The sequence below is a fragment of the Equus asinus genome, chromosome 16, assembly GCF_041296235.1.
Source record: "Equus asinus isolate D_3611 breed Donkey chromosome 16, EquAss-T2T_v2, whole genome shotgun sequence".
In the NCBI taxonomy this organism is placed as follows: Eukaryota; Metazoa; Chordata; class Mammalia; order Perissodactyla; family Equidae; genus Equus; species Equus asinus.
The window spans coordinates 4,237,106-4,263,191 of NC_091805.1; the positions used below are offsets into that span (position 1 = coordinate 4,237,106).

General features: G+C 46.4%; 1 protein-coding gene across 8 annotated transcripts in view; it reads left to right on the forward strand.

Annotated features, from left to right (window-relative positions):
* Window positions 1-26,086, forward strand: part of AK4 (adenylate kinase 4) — a 116,874-nt gene that overhangs the window by 41,970 nt on the left and 48,818 nt on the right. The window contains exons 1-4 of one of the 8 annotated variants that reach the window (XM_014852999.3): window positions 7,665-7,840; window positions 8,259-8,516; window positions 12,329-12,398; window positions 12,912-13,082. The exons of 1 other annotated variant lie outside the window; for it this stretch is intronic. In XM_014852999.3, the coding sequence (XP_014708485.1) occupies window positions 13,061-13,082 (22 nt within the window). In that variant the 5' untranslated portion in view covers window positions 7,665-7,840; window positions 8,259-8,516; window positions 12,329-12,398; window positions 12,912-13,060. Of the gene's footprint in view, window positions 1-7,661; window positions 7,841-8,258; window positions 8,517-8,671; window positions 9,096-12,328; window positions 12,399-12,911; window positions 13,083-26,086 lie in introns of those variants that run through there. 6 more of the 8 variants (XM_070486491.1, XM_044749448.2, XM_044749447.2 and 3 more) reach the window with 6 other exon arrangements.

Below are 26,086 nucleotides of genomic sequence, written 5' to 3' on the forward strand. Positions count from 1 at the left end.
GATGTACTAAGCCTTTGCTGTATTTGGATCCTCCTAATTGCTCTGTTGTTTCTCTCATCCTCCCTGCTGGGCTCTGTCCTGGGAAGCAGGCAGGCATGCAGGTCCCCTTGTTTCCAGGGAATCATTTCCAGTTAAATTCTCCTCTGAGGCTTCCCTTCCCCTAGCCCAGAGGATTGTTCCTAGTCTAGAGTATGGGGAATAGAAAGCTCTTAACCATTTGCAGACTCCCAAGTCAATTGTATTGTCTTAGCACAAGTATTTTCTCCATTTCTTCTGGGGGTCTAACCCCAAAATCAAAGCCAAGAAAAGACTCTCGGTTTCTTTCTTTCTCCTGCATTCTCTCTTCCTTAAGACAAGGGGCATAAAATTCCTCAGCTGTTGCATGAAGAGGGAGAAGGATCATGGGGTGAAATATGGGAAAATATTATCCTGCTGTAGAATAAATGTGGTGTCCAGAACAAGAGACTTGTTCCCTAGACGACACCTGGCATGTCTTACATGTTGCTACATGTCTCACCTTGGAAGGAATATATTTGTTCACAGGAGACCCAGAGTGTGAAGGGGTTCTGAGTCACATTATACAAATATGATCAACAAGACTTCTGTACAACATTCAGAATCCAAGGCTGAGGGTGTAACAATCCAGATAGGCTAGCTTCCACTGTGATAAGAAATCACCTCAAAAATCTTGGTGGCTTACAACATAAAAATTTATTTCTTGCTCATGTTACATGTGCATCATGGTTCAGTCTTTTCTAGGGAGGTGGAGTCATCTTCACTGTGGAGCCCAAGCCATTTGCTGACCATTGTGGCACAGAGGAAAGGGACAAGGGGAACCCTGGCTCTTAAAGCTTCTGCTTCCATTTGCCAAAGTATGTCACGTGGCCACTCCTGAGATAACAGGATGGGGAGGGCTATTTCATGAAGGGAAATCAGAATATTTTGTGGACAGAAATATAATATACCACGTAGGAAGTCCTGTATCCTTCTCTTTGGGGATCCTCTGTGGGACATCTAAGAACCCCCAAGGATTTGCATAGTTCAAATGAGGTCTTGTACCTGGCATAGTGATGGTCAATACATATTAGCCTTTATTATTATTAATAATATTCCATTAAGAAGGGAAATTCTTTCTATATGTTACCTATCTATAAATCTTTTGAGGATGAATGGAGGTCCTTCCAGTATTTCTTGCTTAAGCAGCAAAAGACACACTGGTGTGCTAGTCTCCAGCAAGATACAATATTACATAAAGAATGGCTGAGTAATGCAGAATATTTAGCACTGAGAAGAGAAGCTTCGGGTGGGACAAGATGGCTGTTTTCAAATATATGAATGTCTTTACATGAAGATGAATTACATAAATGAATAAGCTGAAGGTCCTCAGAAGACAGCCTTGTAGTAGAATAAATTTGTCTGGCATGGCTTAATTCTTCCAAGAACCTGCCTTTTGGGTCATGAAGCACTTTGAACTTTGTGGTGGTTGAAGAAGCAATAATATGAAACTTACACTGATACCGTGCTCACTACATGGCGGGTGTGGTTCCATATTTACACAAACTAACTCATTTAAGCTCACAACCACCCTATAAGATAGGAACTATTACTATTCCCATTTTTCAGGTGGAAAAATGAAGCACAGATGAAGGAACTGCTAGAGTCACACACCTGGTGAGTGGTAGAGAAAACAGATGAACTTGTCCGCCTCGCTCTAGAGTCCGCCCTCTTAACCTTTGTGTTCTATCGCCTTTCTCTACTTGGAATTCACTTGGAAACCCTCCTTTAATCAGTCTATCTTACAGCTGGTCATCGCATTTCTGATCTTTGTTTCTTCTCGGGGTCTTCATGAAACTTTGCAAGAAGACCCACTTTTAAATTATACTCCCTCTCCACCTGTTTGGTTTGTCTTTCAGAATGGCTTGTCCATAGTGACCCCCCAGACAAGTGGGGTCTATGACCTGGCGTGGGGATCTGGGAGCCAAGTTTGGGAATGGTGTGATAGAGAGGTGGTGGTGGTGGGGTACGAGCTTGACTCTGGAGCTGGGAGGCTGGCCTGTCGTCATGGGGTGAAGAGGTGGGAATGCTATTTGAGAGCCAGATCAACAGGGAGCCAAGTCTCAAATCAGAGGGGTCTGGTGGCAAGATCAAAACTGGAACACAGCAATGATTTGGCAACAGGTTGGCAGCAGGAGGCTGACACATGACCTGGCAGGTTCAGGAGGGAAGATGCAGGTTAAAACTTGCAGAGATTCCTGAGAGGGAGGATCTGGAGGGAAGGACCCTGGTTGTCTCATGGGCCTGTGGAGGGAGCCAAGCCAGTCTGGACATGAGTGACCTTCTCCTTGCTGTTGGTATTTCTCCAGAGACCAGCAATCTGGTGCAGAACCCTCCTGACAGAGTCTTAGGAGCCTCTTTACTCAAGTCCTCGGGAGATGGGGGAGGGTACAGTAGTTATGTCCTTTGACCCTGATGCCTGGGTTCAAGTCCCAATTCTGCCACTTACCGGATCAATGACAACTGGGGATAAATTGCCTAACCTCTTAGTGTCTTAGTTTCTTCATCTATAAAATAAAAGATCACAGTGTTACTCTGGAGGTCTCTGAATCAGCGTACACAGTGATTAAAGAGCATGGGTTCTGCAGTCAGGATGCTCGATTTACGTCCTTAATCTTCCACTTATGTCTACCGGACCTCAGGCAGGTTACCAGATGTCTAGCTTTGGTTTTAAGGTCTATAAAGTAGACACACAATAATAGGCCACCTATGTATGGAATAGGACTGTTGTAAAAATTAATACTATATATAACATACAATAATAATATAATTATAAAGTTATATAATAAATAAATGAATTATAAATATAGGTAAATATAGAGAGAGAGAAAGAGAGAGAGAGAGAGAAAGGGAACTGGCCTGGCAAGTGGCGAATGCTCAATAAATGTTGGTTATAATCTTTACTGCCCTTATCAGAAGACCAAACTGAGAAGGCTCCCGCAGGTGGGATCCCCTTCACCCACCCAGTCTTGATGAGCTAGACTTGGGCAGAATAAACTCAGTATTCGGTTCCAGTCCCTTCATCCAGCTGGAGCAGGAAGGAAGTTGCACACCTCCTGGCAGTTAACTTTGCACAGAGCAAAGACACACCCAAAGGCATCTGATCCCCAGCCATGCCTACTAACCCCAAGGCAATTTCTAGAAGGAATTCTTCTATTGATTGTGGTTAGGAAGGTGGGGTGAAGAGTGGGAGTGACACAGTTCTGTCTGTCCTTACTACCAGATGGACAAATAAGAGCCAAGTTCTGAGTGAGACATCATCATGACATCATTCTGTTTGGAGGGTAGAGCACAAGGGTTGCTTGCTTTGCTTCTGGTGTTTCATGGTGAAAAGACCGAGGGTGGGAGTTCAGCATCTTTCTATCCTCAGAGCACCTCCTCGCAGACTGTTATTCCAGGAGCGAGTTGTAAATAGTCTGTTGCTCATGGAGAATAACGGCTCATGCCAGGTAAATATGCAGAATGTTGATTTTTTCCCTCCCAGTTCTTTTTTTTAACTGCTTGGGGACTTTTTTTTTTTGGCTGAGAGAGCAGGCTTGTAAAATAAATGCTACTGCCTCTTTTCTTAACTGTTAAGATGTTATAGGTTAATAACCATGTGAGCCAGTAACATTTTGGGATAAGATGATTCTTTCACTTGTAAGAATGCACTTTTGTCACAAATAATGTCATGTAAGTCCTTTATCCACAATTGATTCTTCTCTCAATACAACCTTTTAGCTTCTTGAGTGTAATGAGTGCCTACAGGGAGAAAGGAGCCTGGCACACTGGGACCAATATCTTGTCCCTTCTTGTCCCATTATTTTCCAGCTTTCTTTCCTGAATCTTGGCATGTCCCAGTCACCAGTCTTTTTTCTCTCTGTCCAGAGAGCTTCAAGGAGGGCAAAGAGAGAAATAACTTTATCCACTTGTTCATTCAGCAGTGAGGCTGCCATTCAGTTATGTTTGCTCTCTGTGTCTGGACCCTTCACCAGCTGTGTGGATCCATGATGGACAAGATGAAGCCAATTGTTCATCAAACACAACAGAAGTAAGGCCAAAGTGATGACAGAAAGACAGTGATGGAGAGGTGATGGCTGGAAGAATGGGGGGTAATTTTTGAAGTGGGTCAGTATCCTATCTGTGAACTGTGGTTGGGGTAATCACATCATTAAAAAAATCCAGTGAGGTATATTAAATTACATTCCAAAGGTACACTTTGAAGTACATTACAGTATGTGACATGATCCCTGATGACCAAGAGATCCTCTGACGTGCTGAGATGATTCTGGGTGGTGCATGGGCATGGCTTTAGACAATATTAAACTGACTATGGAGGAAGTATTCCCTTCCTAATTCTATCTTGAGTTCTGTGATTACAGATAAACAGAGTCCCATTTAGATGCCATCTGTCTTACACACCTCTCTCACACTTGTAAACAACCCCTTACTTTTTCTTTTTTAGCAAAGATTAAGCTCAGAAACTTAATGGGCAGACAGTCAGTAGATTCCAGCTGGAATTTGGTAGCCTTATTTTATTTTTCTTGCATTTATTTTAGTGTATCCTTTTATTTATGGTTACTGAGTTATATACAGTTTCTTTTTCAAATAAATTATTTAAACAAATTGAGTCGATATAAAGAAACATGATCAGCAGATAAGAGCCAAGGTGCTACAAGGTTACAGCAGATGGTGAGAGCAGGCTGGAAATGAGTAAGGTGTAGTCAACAGGAGCACTGTGCTCCAAGTGAGAAAATCTGGGGCTGAGTCCCTGCTGCCCCACCAGCTAGCTCTGTGACATTTGGCAGTTCACCTAACCTCTCAGAAACTTAGTTTTCCCCTCTGTACAATAGGAACAAGACTCTCTACCTTCTTTGCAAGCTTGTGAGAATGTGATGAAGGAATGCGTGACGTGTGATCCAAGGTGGACTCTTTATTACCATCGAGTGAAGTTGCAGAGGCAACATGGCATGACGTTGAGTATGCCGGGAGGAGGAGGCGCTGGCCAACGATAGCAGAGTACTTATTACAGGCAAAGTGCTGGCTGTCTCTGAGGACAGAAAGGTGAATAAAGTTTGGTCCCTGCCCTCAGAGTTTACTTTGTCTACAGCAGAGACAAACACTTAGATGTATATTATCTTGAAGACTGCGATAAATAGTATAAATGGGTTTAAAACCCTAGGCAAAGCAGAAGTTGATCACATGAGTGTATGTGATAAGAATAGCTACCATTTATGGAGTTTGTTCCTCACAATTTGGGAACTGAGGTCAGAGAAGCCAATGATCAGAGAGGCTAAATAATGGTTAGTAATTGGGCCATGGTTAATCATGGCGATGATGTTCATGATCCAATACTTATTATGTGCCAGCACTGTGCTGAATCCTCTATATCCATTATCTCATTGAAGCCTCACCACTAGCCGGTGAGATAACTGCTATCTCCCTTTCGCAGATAAGCAAACTAAAGTTCACAGAGCAGGAGACTTGCAGAGTTAGTGAACAGGCGCTGTTGCAATTTGATCCCAGGGGCGTTTGACTCCAAAACCTGTTTCTTCCACTTCCTCTGCTTCCGGTCAGCACGGAGCTGTGGCACCCTTAGGTGGCTGCACATGGGGAAGGGCTGTCGAGGGCTCTTTTGTGCAATTCTCCATTCCAGACCTGGCTGGGTTTCTGCAATGAGTTTACCCATGTCACAACTCCTCTTTCTGTTTCATAATCGAAGCTCCTAAGCTCCTAAGGCATGAAGTTCTAAGACCCTGTGAGTTGGCTAGCCCTGCTCATGAGGCTGTAAGGTGATGTTGGTAAAGACATTTCAAAAGTGGTCAAAAGAACCGGGCAATAGGGCAGGTAGGGTATAGCGCATTACTTTTGGGGGCTAGAAGCCCTATTTCCTGTGGGAACTTACAGAATCCATTCCTGATAGCTACAAAGGGAACTTCCAGATGTACTAAAGCCACCTCCTCATTTTAGAAAGAGAAGAAAGAGGTTGAGGGCTAAGGTCCCACAGCAGGCAGAGGAATCAAGAGACCACACACCTCCCCTCTCAATGCTCATTTCACTAGAGCAGTGGTTTTCAGTGCCGTCTCCAGATCAGCAACCTCAATGCCACCTGGGAACTTGCTAGAATGCCCACCTCAGACCCACAGAATCAGAATCACCCCCTGGAGTGCTTTGGATGCATGCTCAGGTTTGAGAAGGACTGCAAAGTATTTGCTAGATATTATCTAGTTATATAGCATATGTTATATAGCATATATGGCAGGAAGAAAAGGGAGATATAAGTGGCACCATCCCCTTTCATTAGAAGCTCTTCTCCCTCCTTGTTTCCAGGTGAAGGGGCTCAGTGCAACAACCTCCTGAGGTCTACAGCACACTCTGAGATAGTTTAGACATGGGAAGGAGCCTATGGAACAGATGCTGGCCTGGGGTCGGTGGCCTGGGTCTGCTGCCAGGTAGCTGGATACAAGGCACTATCCCACTGTCTGTGTGAGGAGGCAGTGGGGGAGAGGGGCTGGGCCGGGGGTACTATGCTAGGCTCCCCCTCCAGCCCCCTGACAGAGACAGAGCAGCCAGGCATCTCGAGGAGACTCTTCCCCACACTGTCCCCACGATCTGTGTGGGTCCCTCCCCATCCGTAAGCCATGTGTGGTGACTCTCAGATCTCAGCGGTGCATTTCCCCAGAGGCAGGAGGCCTGTGGAAGGAGGGTAGAGGAGGGGAACGGGTGAAATGCAAAGGAGTTGGGAAGGCACCTGTGTGCCCTGCCGAAGATTTTTTACTTTATCTTGAAGAGACAATAATATCCGAGGTGGGGAAATAATAGAAATTGACTTGCACTTTAGCAATATCTCTGGCAGCTGCATCGAGGAGGGACTGGAGAAACTGGAGACTCCTGGGGGTTATTGCACTAGTCCAAGTTGGGAGTAAGGGCTGCAGGCAAGGAACAGATTTAAGAGGACAGGGATTGGGATGTGCAGGGAAGGGGGGGGGCAGCCCCATTTGGACTTGGTGAGTTGTAGGTGTAGAGACAACTTGCTGGGCCCTGACGTCCTGGAACCACCTGGCTATAAGGTCCTGAGCGCAGGTGAGCCATCATCCCCTCCTTCCTTCTTCCCAGGACGGCGCTTTGGAGTCAGGCAGCTGAGCGTTGGAAACCCCCGCTGGAATGTCACCTCCACGAGGGCAGGCTTCCATCTCTCTGGTTCACAGCTGTATGCCGAGAGTCTAGAACGGTGTCTGGCACACAGTGGGTGCTCAATAAACACCTGCTGAACGCGTGAATCAAAGGATGAATGGCCATATTCCAGCCTCCGTTCTCATCTGTGAATACCCTACCCCGAAGGGTTGCCGCGTAAGGAAAGCACCCAGCCCCGAACTTGACGCACAGTAGGCGCGCAACAAGTTGTATTTTTCCTTGCCCTCACAGTTGGAGGGGTCCTTAGGCGACCACAGAAGACTGGCTTCTGTCCCTCGCGCCTTCTCCGCCTCCCTTCGCCCCGCGGCCCCGCGGGATGAGGGGAGCGCGCGGGCGGGGAGGACGCTGCGGGCGCAGCGGGCCGGGGAGGGGGCGCGGCCGGGCGGCGCGGGGCCGCTCTCCCCGCTGACGTCAGGCGCCAGGCCCGCGCGGCCGGCGGGCTCGGAGCGGGGGCGGGCGGAGGCGGCGCCGCCCAGCGGGATCCGGGCCGGAGGCCTCCGGGAGCGCCGCGTCCCGGCCGGCCGAGGGGGCGTCCATTTGGCCGCTTCGGGGAGAGAGGCGCGGGCCTCCGGTTCCTGGCGGCGGGGAGCGCATCCGTCCACCCTCGGCGGAGGTGGGCGCCGTGCCGGCTGTGCGGGTGGCGGGCAGCAGGCAGGGCGACTCCGGGGATGTGACAGCCGCCGGGGAGGGGCGGAGGCGCGGAATGAACGCTGCCCACGTGCGGGGACCCCGGCAGGGGCTCAGCTCCCGGCCGCCCGGGCGCGCTGGCAGTCGCCGCCTGCCCCGCTTCCCCCGCGCGGCGGAGACGGCGTGGGGCACGAGATGGAGGGAGGGATGGCGTGGGACCGGCCGCGCGGACCTCTGAGCCCCGAAGGCTGAGCGTGCCGGGGCGGGGGCTCGGAGTTCCCCGCTCGCGGCGTGGGGGCGAGGAGGGCGGGGAGGTGTAGCGTGGCGCCTTACTCCGCCTTCGAGCCGGCCCCGCGCGGGGCCGAGGGGAGGGGTTGTCTCCAAAGTCTCTCCTTCCCCTGCAGGGGCGGCCGGCCAGTCCCCGCGCGAGCCCAGGGTGTCAGCGGCGGGCAGAAGGAAGAAAGTTCCCGGGGCTTCTCCGGGGCCGCTGTCCGGCCGCCCCCTCCTCGCCAAGGCCATGGCTTCCAAACTCCTGCGCGCGGTCATCCTGGGGCCACCCGGCTCGGGCAAGGGCACCGTGTGCCAGAGGATCGCCCAGAACTTTGGCCTCCAGCATCTCTCCAGCGGCCACTTCTTGCGGGAGAACATCAAGGCCAACACGGGTGAGGGGGTGCGGGGCGAGGGGCGGGGGCGAGCGGAGTGGGATGAGGTCAGGCCGGGGAGACGATCCGCCCCAGGGGCCCGGGCTCCTCTGCCACGGGCGCCCTTCCCCCGCCCGCGTGTGGTCGCAGGCTCCTACGTGCTGGGGCGCATGCAGCCGGTGGCCCGCGCCCGGGAGCCTTAACCGCGCCCGGGGGGAGGCCAGGGCCCGCGGGGAGGAGGCTGGGAGGTGCGCGCGGCTCGTCTCTGCGCCCGGGCTCCTCCTGCCTCGGGGAAGAGCCGCTGTGCACCGAGCTGAGCGCCAGGCGGCTGCCGACCCGAGCACCCCTCTCGCCCCGCTTCCTTAAGGCGAAGCCGTCCCCTGCTCCCCTCGTCCTTGGTGAGCCGCGGCGCCCCCTCCTCTCCCGGAGCCCCGGCCCAGCGCCGCCCACCTGTGGGAGTCGGGCCGGGCTGCGCCGGGGGCACCTGTGGCGCCGCGGGACTCGCCGCGCGCCCTTCCAGCCCCTCCGCGCCGCCTCGGGCCTCTGGGCTGAGCCGTGGGTAGCTTTGAAAGGCCTGTCTGTTCGCTGCCGCCTTCTAAGGTAAAGTCACCCCAGACTCCCCCTCCTCCCCAAGCCGGGGCCTGGCTGTTAGGAGACCAGTGGGAGCCTCGATCTGACGAATTACGTTTTGAATCCAGCTTCCCTGGAAATGGCTTCTTGAGAATGCCTCCCTTGGCTTGCGTGGTGAATTTGGGGATACAGGTCGCCGATCTCTTAGTCTTGCGGTCCGGCCCTTCTCCCCTCCCCTTCCACCCCGCATTCACACCAGTTCGTAATGAATTGGCGTTAAAAGGCGAGAGGGAGCTGTGGTGCTGCTGCGGGGTCCACAGCCCTTCTGGGATGCAGATGCTCATCATTAGCGACTCGTTTGTGAAAACTTGGTCTTGCGAATGAGGGACTCTGCTATCGCCTCTGTTCTCATCGGTGTCCGCGGGGCTCATTGCCATTATAGGGTGGCTATGGAGGGATCTTCGTTACAGAAGCAAAGATGAGTTTCAAGAAGTGGGTGGAGCACTGTGCTGGAAAACAGAAAGCTTAAAAGCTAGGAATTAAGAAGTATCTCAAAGGCAGAGTTTTATTCATTATCTCTTAAGCCGGTTGCAAAAGATTTTACTTTGATTTTCAAGAATATCTCCCCCCACCCCTAGCTCTCAGAAGGAAGAGTTCTGTGTACCAGATTGCACCTCGAATTTTCTCTTGCACCTGGAATTTTCTCATGCGGGTGTTGTTAGCTCAGTTGGGTTTGTTTTAATTTTAATACCACATTCAAATGCATTTTCTTCTTCCTGTGTTTGGAATGCAGCTTGGGGAGGGAGCTGTATGAGAGGGCAGGCTGGCTCTCAGCCAACTGACTTTGTGATTGGGTGGGCTTCTCGGTGATAGGGAGAAGGCATAGTGATGGCAGGGCCCGCCAGGGTGGGGTTGAGCCGGTTTCTTAGCCTTCCCTAGACCTGATGGGAGCAACTTCAAAACATCCATCAGGGGACTGCATTAGTGGCTCTCTCCATTTTTAAAGAGAGTGTCATGGGAAGTGGCTTATTTCTTAGAGGTTTTGAAAAGTTTCCACTTGCTGTTTTCCCTTATTCTCATTTTTTTTCATTTTAACTTTCTTTTGTTCTGAATTTTAGTTTCTGTTCTCTTCCAAATGGCTTCATTTCCCCCTACTGTTTCTCCCTGGACTAAGAAGTGACTATGAAATGTTTAGATTCTCTTTTTCTTTTTTCTGTTGGGAATCAAGTAGCTTTTGCATAAACCAATTTAAAAACTGTTTGTTGGGGAAAGAAGAAAAATAAAGGACAGCAATTTGTTTTGAGAGTGGCTTCTTTCTCGTGGACGTAGGCGCTCTCGGATTATTTTTCTCTCTCAGAAGGTCTAAGAGTCTTACAGGCTCGCTGCCTGGTAAATAACACATTTCACAGTATTTATTTTTCTGTTACCTGCTGTTTGCTTTTAGCTAATTTCCCGGTAGAGAAGCATAACAGCCCCTCTGTATGTACCCTTTATAGTTGAAGGTTTGAAGGAGACCATGAGGCATGGCAAAACCCCAGGCGTTAAAACCTCGGTAGGAGTTTGAATTGGAGAGTAGCTCAACCATCTGCTGCAGCCTGATTGCCGGCCTACCCCTGTCCACATGGCTTTCCTGCAGCCACTGCCTGGTGAGAAGCTGCTCCTGCAGAGTAGGGCTATTCATTGCTTCTGGAACTCTTCCCTCCCCTGCCCTGGCAGAATTCGTCTCCTTCCTCTGCACATAGCTTGTTGATTCCGTTGCTGCTGTCACGTATGGTTGTAAGGCAGCGCAGCAAATGTCAGTCAGATTCATCTAATAGATATTTCCTGAGTACCTGCCATGTGTCAGTCAGTGTTCTAGGTGCTGGGGACTAGAGCAGTATTTCAGATAATCTCGTGCCCCTTGTTGTCCCTTCTACCTTCACGATGTTCCAGTTGCCACTGAGACTTAGAGGACTGGGACTGCCAAAGTACTTAATGCATCTAAGGACTTCAGCAAGTCTGTTTTGAAGGTGTGGGTCATGAACTCTATCTTCATCTTCCCCAGAAGGAGTCAAACAGTCTTCCAGCCATCAAGTCCATCCTGCTTAATTAGCCCTGATTTGCTGTCAAAGTTTGTACTTACTTTGGGTCTGAGATTAGCCGCGTGATGGCTGTCACCCATTGGCTCTGCCTAGTCAGCCTGGAGCGGTGCAGGCCGAGACTTATCAAATACCTTGTTTGAAGACGCACCCCCAAATCTTTGGCTCATGTTTTCTTTAGCAATTTGCATGAGTAAATAGAAGGGAGAGTTCTCTTAGGTTGCCAGGAGCTGGGCCCTACACTCTGTCATAAGGAATATTAACTTTTCTGTGTGTGTGCATGTGTATACAGATGTATGAGTGCATGCACACACACAAACACACACACATGGCTGGCACTCAGTAGTCAGTTCCATTAAACCTTTTTTTTTCCTTTTTCAGTGAGGAAGATTGGCCCTGAGTTAACATCTGTTGCCAATCTCCCTCTTTTTGCTTGAGGAAGATTGTCCCTGAGCTAACACCTATGCCGATCTTCCTCCATTTTGTATGTGGGATGCCACCACAGCATGGCTTGATGAGCAGCGTGTGGGTCTGCCCTTGGGATCTGAACCTGCAAACCCTGGGCTGCCAAAGTGGAGCGTGCAAACTTAACCTCTACGCCACCGGTCTGTCCCCTAAACCTTTTTATATTTGGTGATAGTTTCTTCTGTTGAGTGATGGATGACTGAAACCTCCCTTGAGGGATGTGAGAATCCTTTCTTGAAGGTTGGACAAATAGTGGTATTTTAAAAAATCACATTATTCTGTGCTGGGTCTATTATCTCGTGTCCAGGAAAATTGGCACAGTTTCCTATGGAAGCAACTCGGACTTGACTGAGAGAAAAGATGTTCAAGAACAAACCTGTTTCTGCTCTTAATTAATATTAACTGCAGCTCTTTCTGGGGTTTGCCAATGGGACTAGCATTTCAAATTAGACTGGGCTGAGCCTCTCTTCTCTGAAAAGATGACCTAGTTCAGAGGGCTCAGCGTTTTTTGGTACTCATTAAGGATAAATGTGTCTTTTCTTATGTAAGGGTGAGCACTTCTGAGAATTGGAAGATGCAGAGGTTCTATTAGGCTTGAGAGACAGAGGTCAACAGTGTAACTAAAGCAACTTTAAATGTTAACCTTTTTGTAGACCGTATAGGGTCTTGGCTTATTACAGGATTTCTAGAATATGCTGTATTCCTTTTTTTTTTTCCTAGCCTGGTGAGATTTGGCATGGAGCGCAGGTCAAGGATCTGACCAGTTTTGAGGCCTCTCTCCAGTCTGAAGGTCCACCCACATCTCTTTATTTTTCTGATTTCTTTGTCTGAGGGTTTGTGCGCATATTTGAAGAGTTATTTATGACTTGAATGAGCTGTCCCATGACAGTAAGTCTGCCTTAGCCACACGCTCAGCCGAATCTGAGCATTCTTCCAGTATGGTAGTTTTTAAAAAGTTGCTTTTTCTGATCAAAGTCATGCCTTATAGAAAATTTGGAAAATGTGAAACTGTGGAAGAAACTGAAGAGACAAGTAAAAATTACCCATAATACCACTCAGACACTTGAAAAGTCTAACGGAAGTTATTTTTCAGTTCTTTTCTGCATATTTGCCCCGCTACCCCCAACAAACTAACTTGGCATTATATTAGTTGATAATCTTTCCCCTTCCACTTAGATCTGTTTTGTGAGCACTTTCCTGTGTTCTTAAAGCTTCTTCAAAAACCTTTGTAATTTCTATACAGTGTTCCATTCATTTACCAGATGTTTTTTGAGTGCCCACTCACATATTCCTTTGTTCTTAGAGGTGAGAGTCCACAGCGAGGTGAGGGGACAGAAGCTGAGCACATATGGAATGAACAGGATGGTCTGCAATACGGGTGCATGTTGTGAAGGAAATGAACCAGTGATGCGTGGGTGACCAAGGCTAAGGTGGACTCTCCTAGGCTGTGTGATGAGGGCTGCCTCTCTGGGAGGTGAGTAACCACGGAATGAACACATCCTGCTCTAGGAGCAGAGTGTTCCAGGGAGGAGGGATGGCAAGGGCAAAGGCCCTAAGGTGAGAACCAGCATGGCTCATTTGAGGAACAGAAAGAAAGGCCGTATGTTCAGGGAGCAAGGGGCATGTGGACAGAGGTCAGGAGAGAGAGATGAGCAGGTCCTAGAAAAGATTGGATTCTATTCTAAGGGCACTGGAAACCTATTGAAGGGTTTTAAATAGGACAGTGACATGAATGGATTTATTTTCTAAAAGTCGACCTTTGGGATGCTGTGTGAAGTGACTCCAGGTGAGTGAGTGGTACCAGGGAGACCAGTGCGGATGAGGAGAGTAGGCTGTCACTTGGACTGGGTGGTAGTGGCAAAGGAGGAGGGGGTGAAGGGCTTTAGGATATGCATGAAGGCAGCGCCAACTGAACGGAAGGAGTCGGTTGTGGGTGACGGAGAGGAGGTGATCGACAGCGAGTCCTGGGATTTCAGCCTGGACGGCTGAGAGTTGAACTAGAGTGTGTCTGACCAAATGGTGTGGGACGTTTGGGCTATTTGCTGTTTAATAATGCTCTTCTGAATGTCACTGTATGTAAATCATTGGATAAATAGACTTTCTTTGGGATAGCTTACTAGGAATAAAATGACCCAACCAGAATAGTTTTCAAACCTTAGCAGAAGAAGGGAGTTTTAAACTTGCCTTGCAAACATCCAGTGACGATCTCGGTGTAAAAGTGGCTGCTACGTCTGCTTTATTCCTGTACTTTTTGTTCTTACTATTGTATTCAAGTACAGACATAGATACCCGTACATTTGTATGTATGTATTTGAACTCTTGTTTTCTGATGATAGAGATACTATGTGTAAGTTATCAAAAGTTTAGAAAGCCAAGAAAGATAAAGAAAACAAACACTTGTAATCCCACTAACTGGAAGGAAAAAACACTGTTAATACTTTTATATACTGTATATCTTTCCAGACTTTTTCAAGAATATGCTGTGTATTACTGTCTTGAAAATTCCTTCTTTGTTTCACAGTGTGTCATTCAATATTTTCCAATGCCATTCCCATTGGTTCTTTGAGTTTAGTGCCCTTGTACTATTTCAATATAATTTTTCCTCCCTTTTTGACTTTTTTGGAAAGGTCATACATGAAGATGGTAACGTTTTCCAAGAAGTCACTGGGAGTGGAGTGGGAGGTCTCCCCTCCCTGACCCCTGGCTCCTCAGTTAGACTCCATTCGGGTACCTGCTTTTTACTTTTCTTGCATGTTCATCCAAAGAATTTGAGCATACATATATATTGTGTATGTATATATAGCAGTGCCTCTTGTTTTAAAAAAGTGTACACATTTATACTTCATTTTGCGTTCCTTTTTTTAAACTTAGAGTGGCTTAAACATTGGTTTCTACTAGCGTGTGTCATTCTTCCTCATTCCTGTAAAAAATGGCTGCATGCTCTTTTATCGTAGAGCTGGACCATATTTTCTAACCGGCCATTCGCAAATGTTTTGGTCTCAGGACTTCTTAACACATTTCAAACTCATCGAGAACTCCAAAGAGCCTTTGTTTCTATGGGTTATACCTATAGATACTAACCATGTTAGAAATTAAATCTGAGAAATTTAAAAGATATCTATTAATTCATTAAAAATTACAAGAATAAACTTGTTACATGCTAACATGATGTTTTTCTATGAAGAATAACTATTTTCCAAACCAAAATCCAATGAGAAGAGTAGTGTTTTTGCATATTTGCAAATCTCTTTGAGGTCTGGCTTAATAAAAGAAAGCTAGATCCTCATATCTGGTTCTTCATTTAGTCTGTGTGCCGTGTTGTTTTGGTTAAAGTATTGGAAAAATATCTGACTTCACATAGATATGTAGCTAGAGAAATGGGGAAATTCACAGACCCCTGAAAGAGTCATTGACCCTCAGGTGTCCTTGGACCACACTTTGAGAACCGCTGATTTAACTAGTCCTCTGTTGATGGGAATTTAGGTTATTTACAGTCCTTTGGTAAACACGCATGCTGCACTGAATGTCCTGGTAAATGTGTCTTTCAACAAATGACTGCGTGCCTGGCACTGTTGGCTTGTGGGATCCGAAGAGGTGAGACAAGCTCTGTTCCCTGAAGGAGCTGCTGTTTACTGGGAGAGGGAGGTAAGCAAACTGTTTACTGGGAGAGGCAGGTAAGCAAACAAGTACAAAGTAGGAGGCTGCCAGATGTGCATGGTAGGTCCTGGGGGACACAGCGAAGAGGGGGCCCGCCCAGCATTCAGGAGGAGGGGTGTTAGGGAAAGCTTTGTAGAGGAGATGATCCCCAAGCTGTGTTTTGACAAGTAAGTCCAGCTTCCAGGTGAGGAGATGGGGCGGTCATTGCCACAACGCACCTTGAACTCCTCTTCTAGAACTTGTTTGCGGTCCACAAGAGATCACTGCTTTTGTGGCTTGATCACACCTTGTCATCGTAATCCTCATTCATCTCTTAATTGTTCTGTCAAAGGAAAGGGTTATTGCACCTGCCCCGGATTCCCTTTTCCAGCTCCTACTACCCGTGCTTACCTTTAAGATACACACAAATGTAGTGGCATCACAGTTTAGGAAACTTTGAAACCTCTGCTTCACACTCCCTGGAACTCAAAGTGATGGCAACTGATCATGAAACTAGTAAATTGGACCCAGGCTATTAGCTATAAATCTGTCCATTATGAAAGGCATATCAAATTCCCTGTTTCCTTTAAAATTTACCGAGTAAATTGCTAAATGGTGTTATATTGTGCTAGTCTGCTCTTTAACAGTCTGTGCCATCCATGTTGTGAAAAGATTTAAGTAGTTGGAAATTACACTTTTCTTGTAAAGTTTTAGACAGCGTGCTCCCACGGTGGATCTGATATCTCCACCATGTGTTTTGCTGTAAGCAAAAGAGATTTGTTTTGGAAGCCTGAGCAGGTAGTAGGGGCTGTGGCTTCACTCTGTGCCTGTCGCCCCCCTGCTTGGTGTTTAGTTCTGAGGTTGGCCTTTGAGACCTGGTACCAAAGGGCTCCTTTGTACAGCCCCGTGAAGTCCAGATAGACGGCCGCTGTTATATTTTAACAGTCTCACCTCCAAGTCCCAAGACTTCTTGTACTAGTTAAACAACAGATCCGGCAGCCAGCATCCCTGAGTTAGCCGGAGACTGATCGATTGGAATAGTGCAAAGTCACTCCTGCTCATCAAATTCCCAAGAGGCTAGAAATCAACTGTTTTCTGTTCTTCACCACTTTCTTGTTGACCAGCCGCCTGTGGCCCTGTTTCTTTGTCATTCGTGGGACGTGGTCCTTAGAACTAACATTTGCAGAGGGTCAGGTGTGTGCCAGGCCCTGCACTGGCCAAGGGATGCACATTATCCTCCGGTCCACACACAGGTCTACAGAGCAGTTGTTAGTTCATCATTTTACAAATAAAGAAATGGCCTCGTAGAGATCAAGTCACTTGCCTTGGGTCAAACAGCTAGTTAAACAGAGAAGCTTGCCTTCCAACTTGAGGCTCCAGACCTGGGTCAAACTTCCCGTTGTGTGAAGCTGCCATCCAGGAACTCCCGTACCTGTGACATGTCCACCTCATGTCTTTTAAATGCGGCACTGGGACAGGGGACGGCCGGCAGACATCGCAGCTTAGTTCTCCACAAGCACACTGAGATCCAGCAGGTTCTTGAAGGGTGAGCTAGAGCTATGTAGTTTGTTGTTCTGTCTCTAAAACATTTTAAAAAAAGAAACACCGACTTCCTCCTCCCTCGCAAAAAGAAAAAAAAAAGACCAAAAAAGTTCTAAAATAGAAACATATGTAATTGTGAGGAGGTAAAAATTGCTTTTCATCGTAAGGTAAGAGTTCTGGAATGATGCTTGAACTTGTTATTTCCTTAGTCATTTGACAGATGTTTCTGTACCAGAGTTAGGTACGAGGAGGCAGGCAGGGGTACCCTACGATGCGTCCAGTCCAGGGTTCAAGTTCTAGGTTCCATGTTAGTTCCCATGTGTCCTGGTGGGGTGTGTGTGGGTGTGGGTGTTGTGTTGAGGTCGTGGACACGGTGGGGAGGGCGCAGTTCAGATGTAGCTTTCCCCCGTTAGCCTTTCACACTTCTGTTAATCTCTCAGTCTGTTTTCGGTCTCATCGCTTCTATGAAGCTTTTCCGCAGCTGCTGGCAGCTCCCCGTCCTTTTCTAACATGGCGTCCATCATCACCTCCCTGTCAGATGATCTGAGTCATAACCTCAGCTATAGAATCTCACCATATGAATAGTAAATTCATTAGTGTCAGTTCGGTTCAACAGATGTTTTGATAGCCTCTTTTTTTTTTTTTTTTTTTTTATTAATGTTATGATGGATTACAAGCTTGTGAAATTTCAGTTGTACATTTTTGTTAGTCATGTTGTGGGTACACCACTTCCCCCTCCGTACCCTCCCCCCACCCCCCCTTTTCCCTGGTCACCACCGATCAGATCTCCTTCTCAATATACTAATTTCCACCTATGAGTGGAGTCATATAGAGTTCGTCTTTCTCTGACTGACTTATTTCGCTTAACATAATGCCCTCGAGGTCCATCCACATTGTTGTGAATGGGCCAATTTCATCTTTTTTTATGGCTGAGTAGTATTCCATTGTGTATATATACCACATCTTCTTTATCCAATCATCAGTTTCTGGGCATGTAGGCTGGTTCCACGTCTTGGCTATTATAAATAATGCTGCGATGAACATAGGGGTGCAACGGACTCTTGAGATATCTGATATCAGGTTCTTAGGATAGATACCCAGTAATGGGATGGCTGGGTCATAGGGTATTTCTATTTTTAACTTTTTGAGAAATCTCCATACTGTTTTCCATAGTGGCTGTACCAGTTTGCATTCCCACCAACAGTGTATGAGGGTTCCTCTTTCTCCACAACCTCTCCAACATTTGTCGTTCTTGGTTTTGGATGTTTTTGCCAATCTAACGGGGGTAAGGTGATATCTTAGTGTAGTTTTGATTTGCATTTCCCTGATGATTAGCGATGATGAACATCTTTTCATTTGATAGCCTCTTATGGCAGGAGGGGAGACATGCTCTGAACAAGGGAAGGATAATCAAGAGAACCTTGTATACCAGATGCCTGATGCCTCGTCTCTTGTGTGAGTCCTATGGAGCCTGTGTGATAGCGTGGTGAGGGAGCGTGACTGGGAGACTGCCTTAGATTGTGGAGTCGGAGAAGGCTGCCCAGAGATGATGATTAAGCTGAGCTCTGAAGCTGGGAGCTGGGCGTGTGCAGATGTGGGGGCAGAGGGAACAGCATGTGGAAAGACCCTAAGTGTAGGAGTGAGCTTTCCATAGTGGAGAGGTGAGGGGGCAGGTGTCTCTGGAGCACTGTGAGTGAGGAGGGGATGGGAGAAGAGGAGACCGGAAAGGAGGCCTAGGGCCTCGAGGCCTGACTGGGAGTTTGGGCTTCAACATAACTGAATGGAGAGTGATTAGGGTTTTTTTGGTGGTGGTTGTTATTTTTCTTTATGTATAACAGCTTTTCTGAGACGTACCTTGGACACAATAAAGTTCATCCTTTTAAACTGTGTAAATCAGTGGGTTTTAGTATGTTTCATAGAGTTGTGCAACCATCACCACTATCTAATTTCAGAACATTTTCATCACCCCAGAAAGACACCCTGTGCTCATTAGCAGTCACTCCCCGTTCCTCCCTCCCTCTAGCCCTTGGCAATCACTATTGGCTTTCTGTTTGTATAGATTTGCCTACTCTGGACTTTTCACATAGATGGACTCATGGAATACGTGACTTGTGGTATCTGGCTTCTTTCACTTAGCATGTTTTCGAGGCTCATCCATGCTGTAGTATGAATCAGTATTTCATTCTTTTTTGTTACCAGGTAATATTCTATTGTATGGATATAGCACGTTTTGTTTATTCATTCATTAGTTGGATGGACACTTCGGTTGTCTCCTGCTATGAACATTAGTATATAAGTTTTTGTGTGGATACATGTTTTCATCTCTCTTGGGTATATACCTAGGAGTGGAACTGCTGAGTCGTTTGGTAACACTATGTTTAACATTTTGAGGAACTGCCAACTGTCTTCCAAAGTAGGGACACCATCTTACATTCCCACCAGCGATCAATGAGGTTTCCAATGTCTTCACATCCTTGTCAAAACTTGTTATTGTCTGTCTTTTTGATTTTGGGCACCCTAGTGGATGTGAAGTGGTATCTCATTGTGATTTTGATTTGCATTTCCCTAAGGATGAATCATGTTGAACATCTTTTCATGTGCTATTGGCCGTTTGTATATCTTTTTTTTTTTTTTTTTAAGATTTTATTTTTTTCCTTTTTCTCCCCAAAGCCCCCCGGTACATAGTTGCATATTCTTAGTTGTGGGTCCTTCTAGTTGTGGCATGTGGGACGCTGCCTCAGCGTGGTTTGATGAGCAGTGCCATGTCCGCGCCCGGGATTTGAACCGACGAAACCACTGGGCCGCCTGCTGCGGAATGCGCAAACTTAACCATGTGGCCACAGGGCCGGCCCCTGTAAATCTTCTTTAGAGAAATGTCAATTCTGGTCCTTTGCCCATTTTTAAATGGGCTCATTTGTCCTTTTATTGCTGAGTTCTTTATATATTCTGGATACAAGTTCTTTGTTAGATATTTGATTTGTGTATATTTCCTCCCATCCTGTGGGTTGTCTTTTTCCTTTTCTTGATTTTGCCCTTGGAAGCACAAAAAACTTTTAATTTTGATTAAGTCCACTTTATGTTTTTCTTTTGTTGCTTGTGCTTTTGGTGTCACAGGTAATAAACCATTGCCTCATCCAAGGTGAAGCCATTGTTTTTAAATGTGAGACTGACAATCTGATTCATTTTTAATAGATCACTCAGGCTATTTGAAAACTGGAATGGAAGGTTCTAGAGTGAAACTAGGAAGAATAGTTAAGAGGTTGTTACAGTATCCACAGACAAATGGGTAGATTTTAAACATAAGTAAGTACTTGTTAAATCAATGTATTCCAATAGCATCCTGTTAATAGGAATAAAAATTGGTCTGCACCTTTAAGGAATTGACAAGGTAAAAAATACCTCCAATTAATTGTTTTCTAAGGCAGGTTATACTGAGAGCTATAAAAAAAGGGATGAAATTTTTTTTATAAGAACAGTGAAGAGAGCAGTTACTTGTATAAACTTTTATTGAGTTCATTTCTGTATCTCTGATGTCTAACAGAGAGTCAGTGCTGAATGGCTGTTACACTTCTGGATGAAAGAGTAAGGGAAGGCGTGGGAGAGATGGCGTAGGACTGAGCCTTGAAGGATGGGTCAGGTGCTGGCGGCTGGAAAGGTGGGAGCAGTGTTTCCGATGGAGGCATCGTGTCTTGGAGTAGGTGATTCAAATTAGGGAGATTTTGATTGACATCTGGAGTTGGAGGAATTCTAGGCAAGGAAGCTGGAAATGGCCCGGGGGCCTTACGTGTAATTCCAGAGTGAGTTTATAAATAGGAAGGCTGTGGGGTGTCAGTGCTTTCCCCCGACTCCTTTAAAGGCATGCTTGTGCTTTTCCATAGCAAAGTACGGAGTGCACCGTAGCGGAGAGAAAGTGGAGCACAGCTAAAATTGTGTCGCAACAGTTTAGATCAGGTTTAGGGTCAAAGTAACGGAACGAGGGGATTTGGGAGAAGTTGAGGTCATGATGGCAGTGCCTCACGGGACTGTCTGTAGATGGGAATGGTGGCAAGGGCAGAGCCAACTGCAGCCCTCTGAAGGGTTGCACTTCAGTGATTGTGGGGAAATGTGGTCTCGTTGAACAGAAGGACCGTCCAGGGTTGGGGAGGATAACGAGTTTCACATGCCTCTGGGAAGTTCTCCGTGGAAGTATCCAGTGGGTTTTGGCATGGCAAGTGGTCAGCACAGGAGTTGGCTCTGTGGCATAGAGGAAACAGAGTTGGGCTTTGAAATCAGGCCTCCCTCCGGCTCCTCCTCTTACTGGCTTTGTAAATTTTGGGGGAAGTTAGCTAACTGAATTTCCTCCTGTGTAAGAATCCCTACCTTCCAGGGCTCCGGGGAGGGTGCCGCGGGCTCCCCGTGGAGAACGCCTGGCAAGGAGAGGCTTCCCTCTGTGGTTTGTTCCCTTTTTCCCTGGAGTCATAGGCTTTGATTTCATTTAAAGTCTTCCCCTGATGAATGTGGTGCTTTGACTAGAATCCCTGGCATGATCTAGGGGGCTTAAGCGATATGTGTGTGTGTGTGTGTGTGTGTGTGTGTGTGCGCGCGCCACTCAGCCACTCAGCAGAGGCTGTAAGCACTCGATCACATTTTTAGACTCTTTATTAATTGCGCTGTCCTCTTATTTTCCTTTGAACTTGACATGTTTGCATTCTTGTCCAAACAAAAACATTTACGTTAAAGTTAGGTGTGTAACCTAACCTCATTTGGAAGACTCTCTGAATCCAAAATTTAAAAAAATTATGTCATCTTGAAGATGGACAGTTTTCTAACTTTACCTATTTGTCTGATTGGATAGATTTTCTCAAGGTCTTTTAATGTCCTGGGCTGCTGATCTCTCTGATTTGACTTTTGCTTTGCTCCATTTTCTTAAGTTCTAACTCAACTGCTTCTGTGTTTTTTCTTCCGTGTGACCTCAGTAGATCTTGGTGCGAGTGGCCAATGAATGTAGTTTTCAGGAGAGCTATATATAAAGTATTGATTGCGAAAATGAGTACGGTTTCCCAGTTTTCTTAAATGGTAACTATAAATACCATCTCAGGACATCATTTAGTTTTTCCAAAAGGGAGATTGATTTTTAACTTGCATTATGTCAGTGGCTTTGTTTTTAAGAAATCAAGAATCTTGCTTGGAATAAGATGAAAGTGTCTTTTCCATTGGGCTCACAGTTTTGTTTTAGTTTTCTAGGGTTCTTAGGAACTAAACACTATTCATCACAATGAATGCGTTCAGTTTCATTGTTTCTTCCATTTCTTAATGTCTTAGCATTGGGAGGGATTTTAAGTCCTTCTGTCCAAGCGGCCATTCTGTGCAGGAGCCCTTCTATAGCAGCTGACAGCTAGCTCGGCTCCGTTGGAGGCTGGCTCTTTCACTGCTGGACAGGTCTAATTGTTGGAAGATTTTTTTTTCCTTATACTATGATGAAAGCCAGCTCCTTGAAACTGTTATCCATAAACTGTCATCCACTTGTCTAACTTCAGTCTTTGGTGTCACATAAATTAAACCCACTAGCTCTTCAGATAATTGAAAATAGTTGCTAGGCACCACCTCCCCGGCTTAAGTTGTCTTTTTTTCCCCACGAAAAATAGCCCTAGCTCCCTCAACCATTCTTCCCACGATATCATTCCTAGATTCTTTTTCAGCCCGGTTTCACCATGACCCTTTGAAACTGCGATGGCCACCAGCACTAACTGGCTAAAGGTGGTCGGACTGCTGTAGTGTGGTGGATTTACTTCTAAATTCTACTCTTTCTAAATGAACGTTATTTGGGAGTATTTCTGAGCTTGGTCCTGCAGCACACACTGCAGCTCCGTGAGCATTGTGAAGCTGACAGTGTCTCAGGATCTGAGTACAGACACCGGCTCCTCCAGGCTACTCAGATCTGTAGTCCTGTCCTTTGACTGAGAGGCCAGATAGCCTCTATCTCTCTGTCTCTCTCTCTCTCTCTCTCTCTCGGCTCATTCTGAGGGTTAGGATGGCTAAAGATTTGGGGACTAATTAGAACAATTCCAGGAGTTGGGTGGAATTAACACTTAGCCTAAATATTGTAGAACATTGATCACAGATGAATGAGTCATGACTAAATTTGTGCAAATTGTCATTAATTATAGTTTATTTGGATTGTTTCCCACGTATTATTCTTTTCTAAAATCCAGGACTGTGTAGAGTTGCGCTGAATGCCTTGGTGATGCGGTGTAAGGTGAGTGTGAGGCACGCTCCTTGAGGAGAAAATTTAAGGGGGCTCCAAAAACCTCAATAATCAAGATAAATAGCAGCTTAATGCAACAAAATGCCAAAATTTTAAATAAAGACCAGATCCGACGGGATCGAGATTAGGGCGAGGTGAATGACAGTGAGTTGGACTAGGGCAGAGTTGGAGCCTGTCTTTATTTAACGTTTTCACAGATTTTCATCATACATTTTTTTGCATTAATTTTGATATTTTAAATATTGCATTAAAATATTATTTATTTTGGTTACTAGAGTTTGCATTTTTTTGTGCCCTCTTCGTTTTTTTGCCCAAGGCGAGTACCCCCCTCATCTTGCCCAGGTTGGAGGCCACCAGGTCTGTGCTGTTTGTAGTTGATTGCAATGATGCTAGTTTTGCAGAGGAGATGAATTTCAAGAGCCTCGTGGAAGGGTTTTTTTTCCCGGCATAGATATTCCTGTTAGGTTGTCTCAGAGTGTCAGTCCAAATCTTCTGATCAAGGTCGTGTTTTAGGTTTTGAATGTCGTGTTTCAAACACTGCTGGAGCTCAAACCCCAGCGAATAAAAATGCGTGCCCTTAGCTTATGTCTAGAGGAAGCTAGCCAAACCAAACAGCACTGAAACATTGCTTCTCCTTGATGGCCAGGATTGTGAAAGACACCCACAGATGGTGGCTGAGCCGAAGCTGGAAGTACTGTGAGTCAGCACGAGATGTTCTAAGTGACAGAAGCCAGGAATCCATTGGTAGGGTGAGAAGTGGTGTTTCTAGAAGTTAAATTATGATGATAGAATCTTTCTATAATTCTGGTTCTGCTCCAATTTGCCTTTAGTTATACAGACGTGATTATAAACATGGCTTGGAGATCTGTCTCATAGTTAGTGGCCAGTGAAAAGCAAAAAAGGTTGCAGAATTACCTTTTTAAAGCTTTGTCATTGACAGTTTGAGTGTCACGCAGGCAAGGCAGCCGTACGGTAAAGCATCATCCCGAGGGAAGTGGCCTTTCTTTCTTTCTTTTTTTGGTCTTTTTTCTTTTTGATACAGATTTATCCAAAGTTGCTTTCTGCACAAAGTAGTAGAAATAGTCACTCTCAAGAGATCTCATAAACTGGGTGTTGTGGATGTTTTGCATAGAGTACCTAGGGCTGAATAAACTAAGAATCGCCATAGCAGTCATCCTTGTTTTTGCTTGGGTTTAAGTTTACCTGAAGATTTTATCATTTTGTTTTCAGATTGCAAAGAAGTGGAATCCAGTTATATATTTGAGAAGTGGGATGAATTAAAACATAACTTTATTTTGTTGGCTGCCACCAGACATTGCTGCCTTGCTACGGCCAGGCTTCTCGACTGCGTGAGTTGGATCATTTTTAGAGACTCCAGGTATCTCCTAGCTTAGCATTTAAAAAAGAGCGAGGGATGGGAAAATCTTGTCTCGAAAGAATGTTTGTCACCTTCTCTGTACCAATTTTCAGAGACCAGCTGTGGCAGCTGCTGAACTATATATGCCTGCTTGTTTTTCCTCCTTTTCATTTGGCAGGCAGAGAAAGTGTGAAAGTTTTAAAGAGAGTCTAAAATTAGTGTATCTGGTGGAGCATTCAATTTTGTGTGTATGCTATTTGGAATAGCAATATTTAGCAGAAGAAGATGTAGAGACTTGAGTATAGAATGAGTTTCGAGATTGAAACTGGGGGGCCATCTACGAGTGCAGTTTGATCTGTGGGAAAAGAATCCTCAGACATCTAGGAACTCATGCTGGAATAGAGGCAGCTGTGGGAATAGGCTGTCTTGCCCTGAAAGCCATCCTTGGTTTAACGGGCAGAGTTTAATGTTTCCTGTTGGGTAATTCACCATCTCATCTTTAGATGTCAGTGAGATGAGGCTTCCAGAGTCAGAAGATGAAGTCTCAAGCTTTCTTCTCTTCCTCTTGCTCCTCACTGCTTCTGCTTCGGGGCCAGCCTGGACTGAGTTTTAAAGAGCTTTGGGAACCACAAACCCTGGTCGTTAGGATTGAGTCATCGTGACGTGTGGCATGGGAGTGATTGCACTGCGCGGGAACAGACATGCTCTCACAGTGCGGGTGACTGGGGACACCAGGTCACAGACTGTGGCCCTTGGCTGGTCCTCCAGCATTATCTGTGAAATTAGAAAGACTCGGGCCCTTGTCCCCTACTTGGTGGGTACACAGCACCCTGCTCCACCAGCAAGGGCACCGGCCGCTCTCCCTGATGGCGTCTTTCTCAGATTTCCTGCCTCTCTGGAGTTCTTCCCTTCGCTCTTCAGTCTTGCCTTGTGAGGACTGCCCTTTTCCACACTTCTTCACCCCATGTTGGACTCCCCGTTTACTCTCCTCTCCCGAAGGAGCCCAGTATGAGGTGGTGGTGGTACAGGTTTGGGGGTGATGAGGATCGGAGGCTGGCACAAGCAGCTGCTTGATGTGGTGTGTTAGACGCCCTGTCCTAGACTGTGAGCCCCTCCCGACACGCCTCCCAGCCCCACCTGCCTCTCCCCTCGCCCAGCGCTCCATCTGTTACCTTCTCTGTCTTTCTTTCCTCTTCTGCAGAGTTTGCTCTTCTGGCTCCCACTCTCAGTCCTCCAGGTGCCTGTTCCTTTCTTATTCAGAACAGTTGACCTCTTCACCATCAACCCCCAAAAATAAATCCTAGCCCTGCCTTTGCTGGCCTAAAATCTCACTAAACTGCTTTCCCTCAACAGAGCTTGGACAGATGCTTCAGAACGTCACTGGGTGTGTGTTTGTAACCTGATTACATTTTTAGATAAAGTCCCTTATTTCCCCTCAAGTATCTGTCAGAAAGAGAGGCGTGTTAAGACTTAGCTTCTCTTCACCCAAGACAGACCGAGTGTCAGGGTTTGTTATTTTTTTCTTGCTCCATTTTATTTTGCTCTTCTTTTTTTAAATCCTGTCTTTATTTATTCACTTATTCAACTTAAAAACACTTGAGGGAATCCTTCGCTCCTGACACTTAAAGTCACCCAGCTGAACCAGACCTGCCTTGAGGGGTTCTCAGTTCAGAAGGGCAGAGGGCAGGTGGCTGAACAA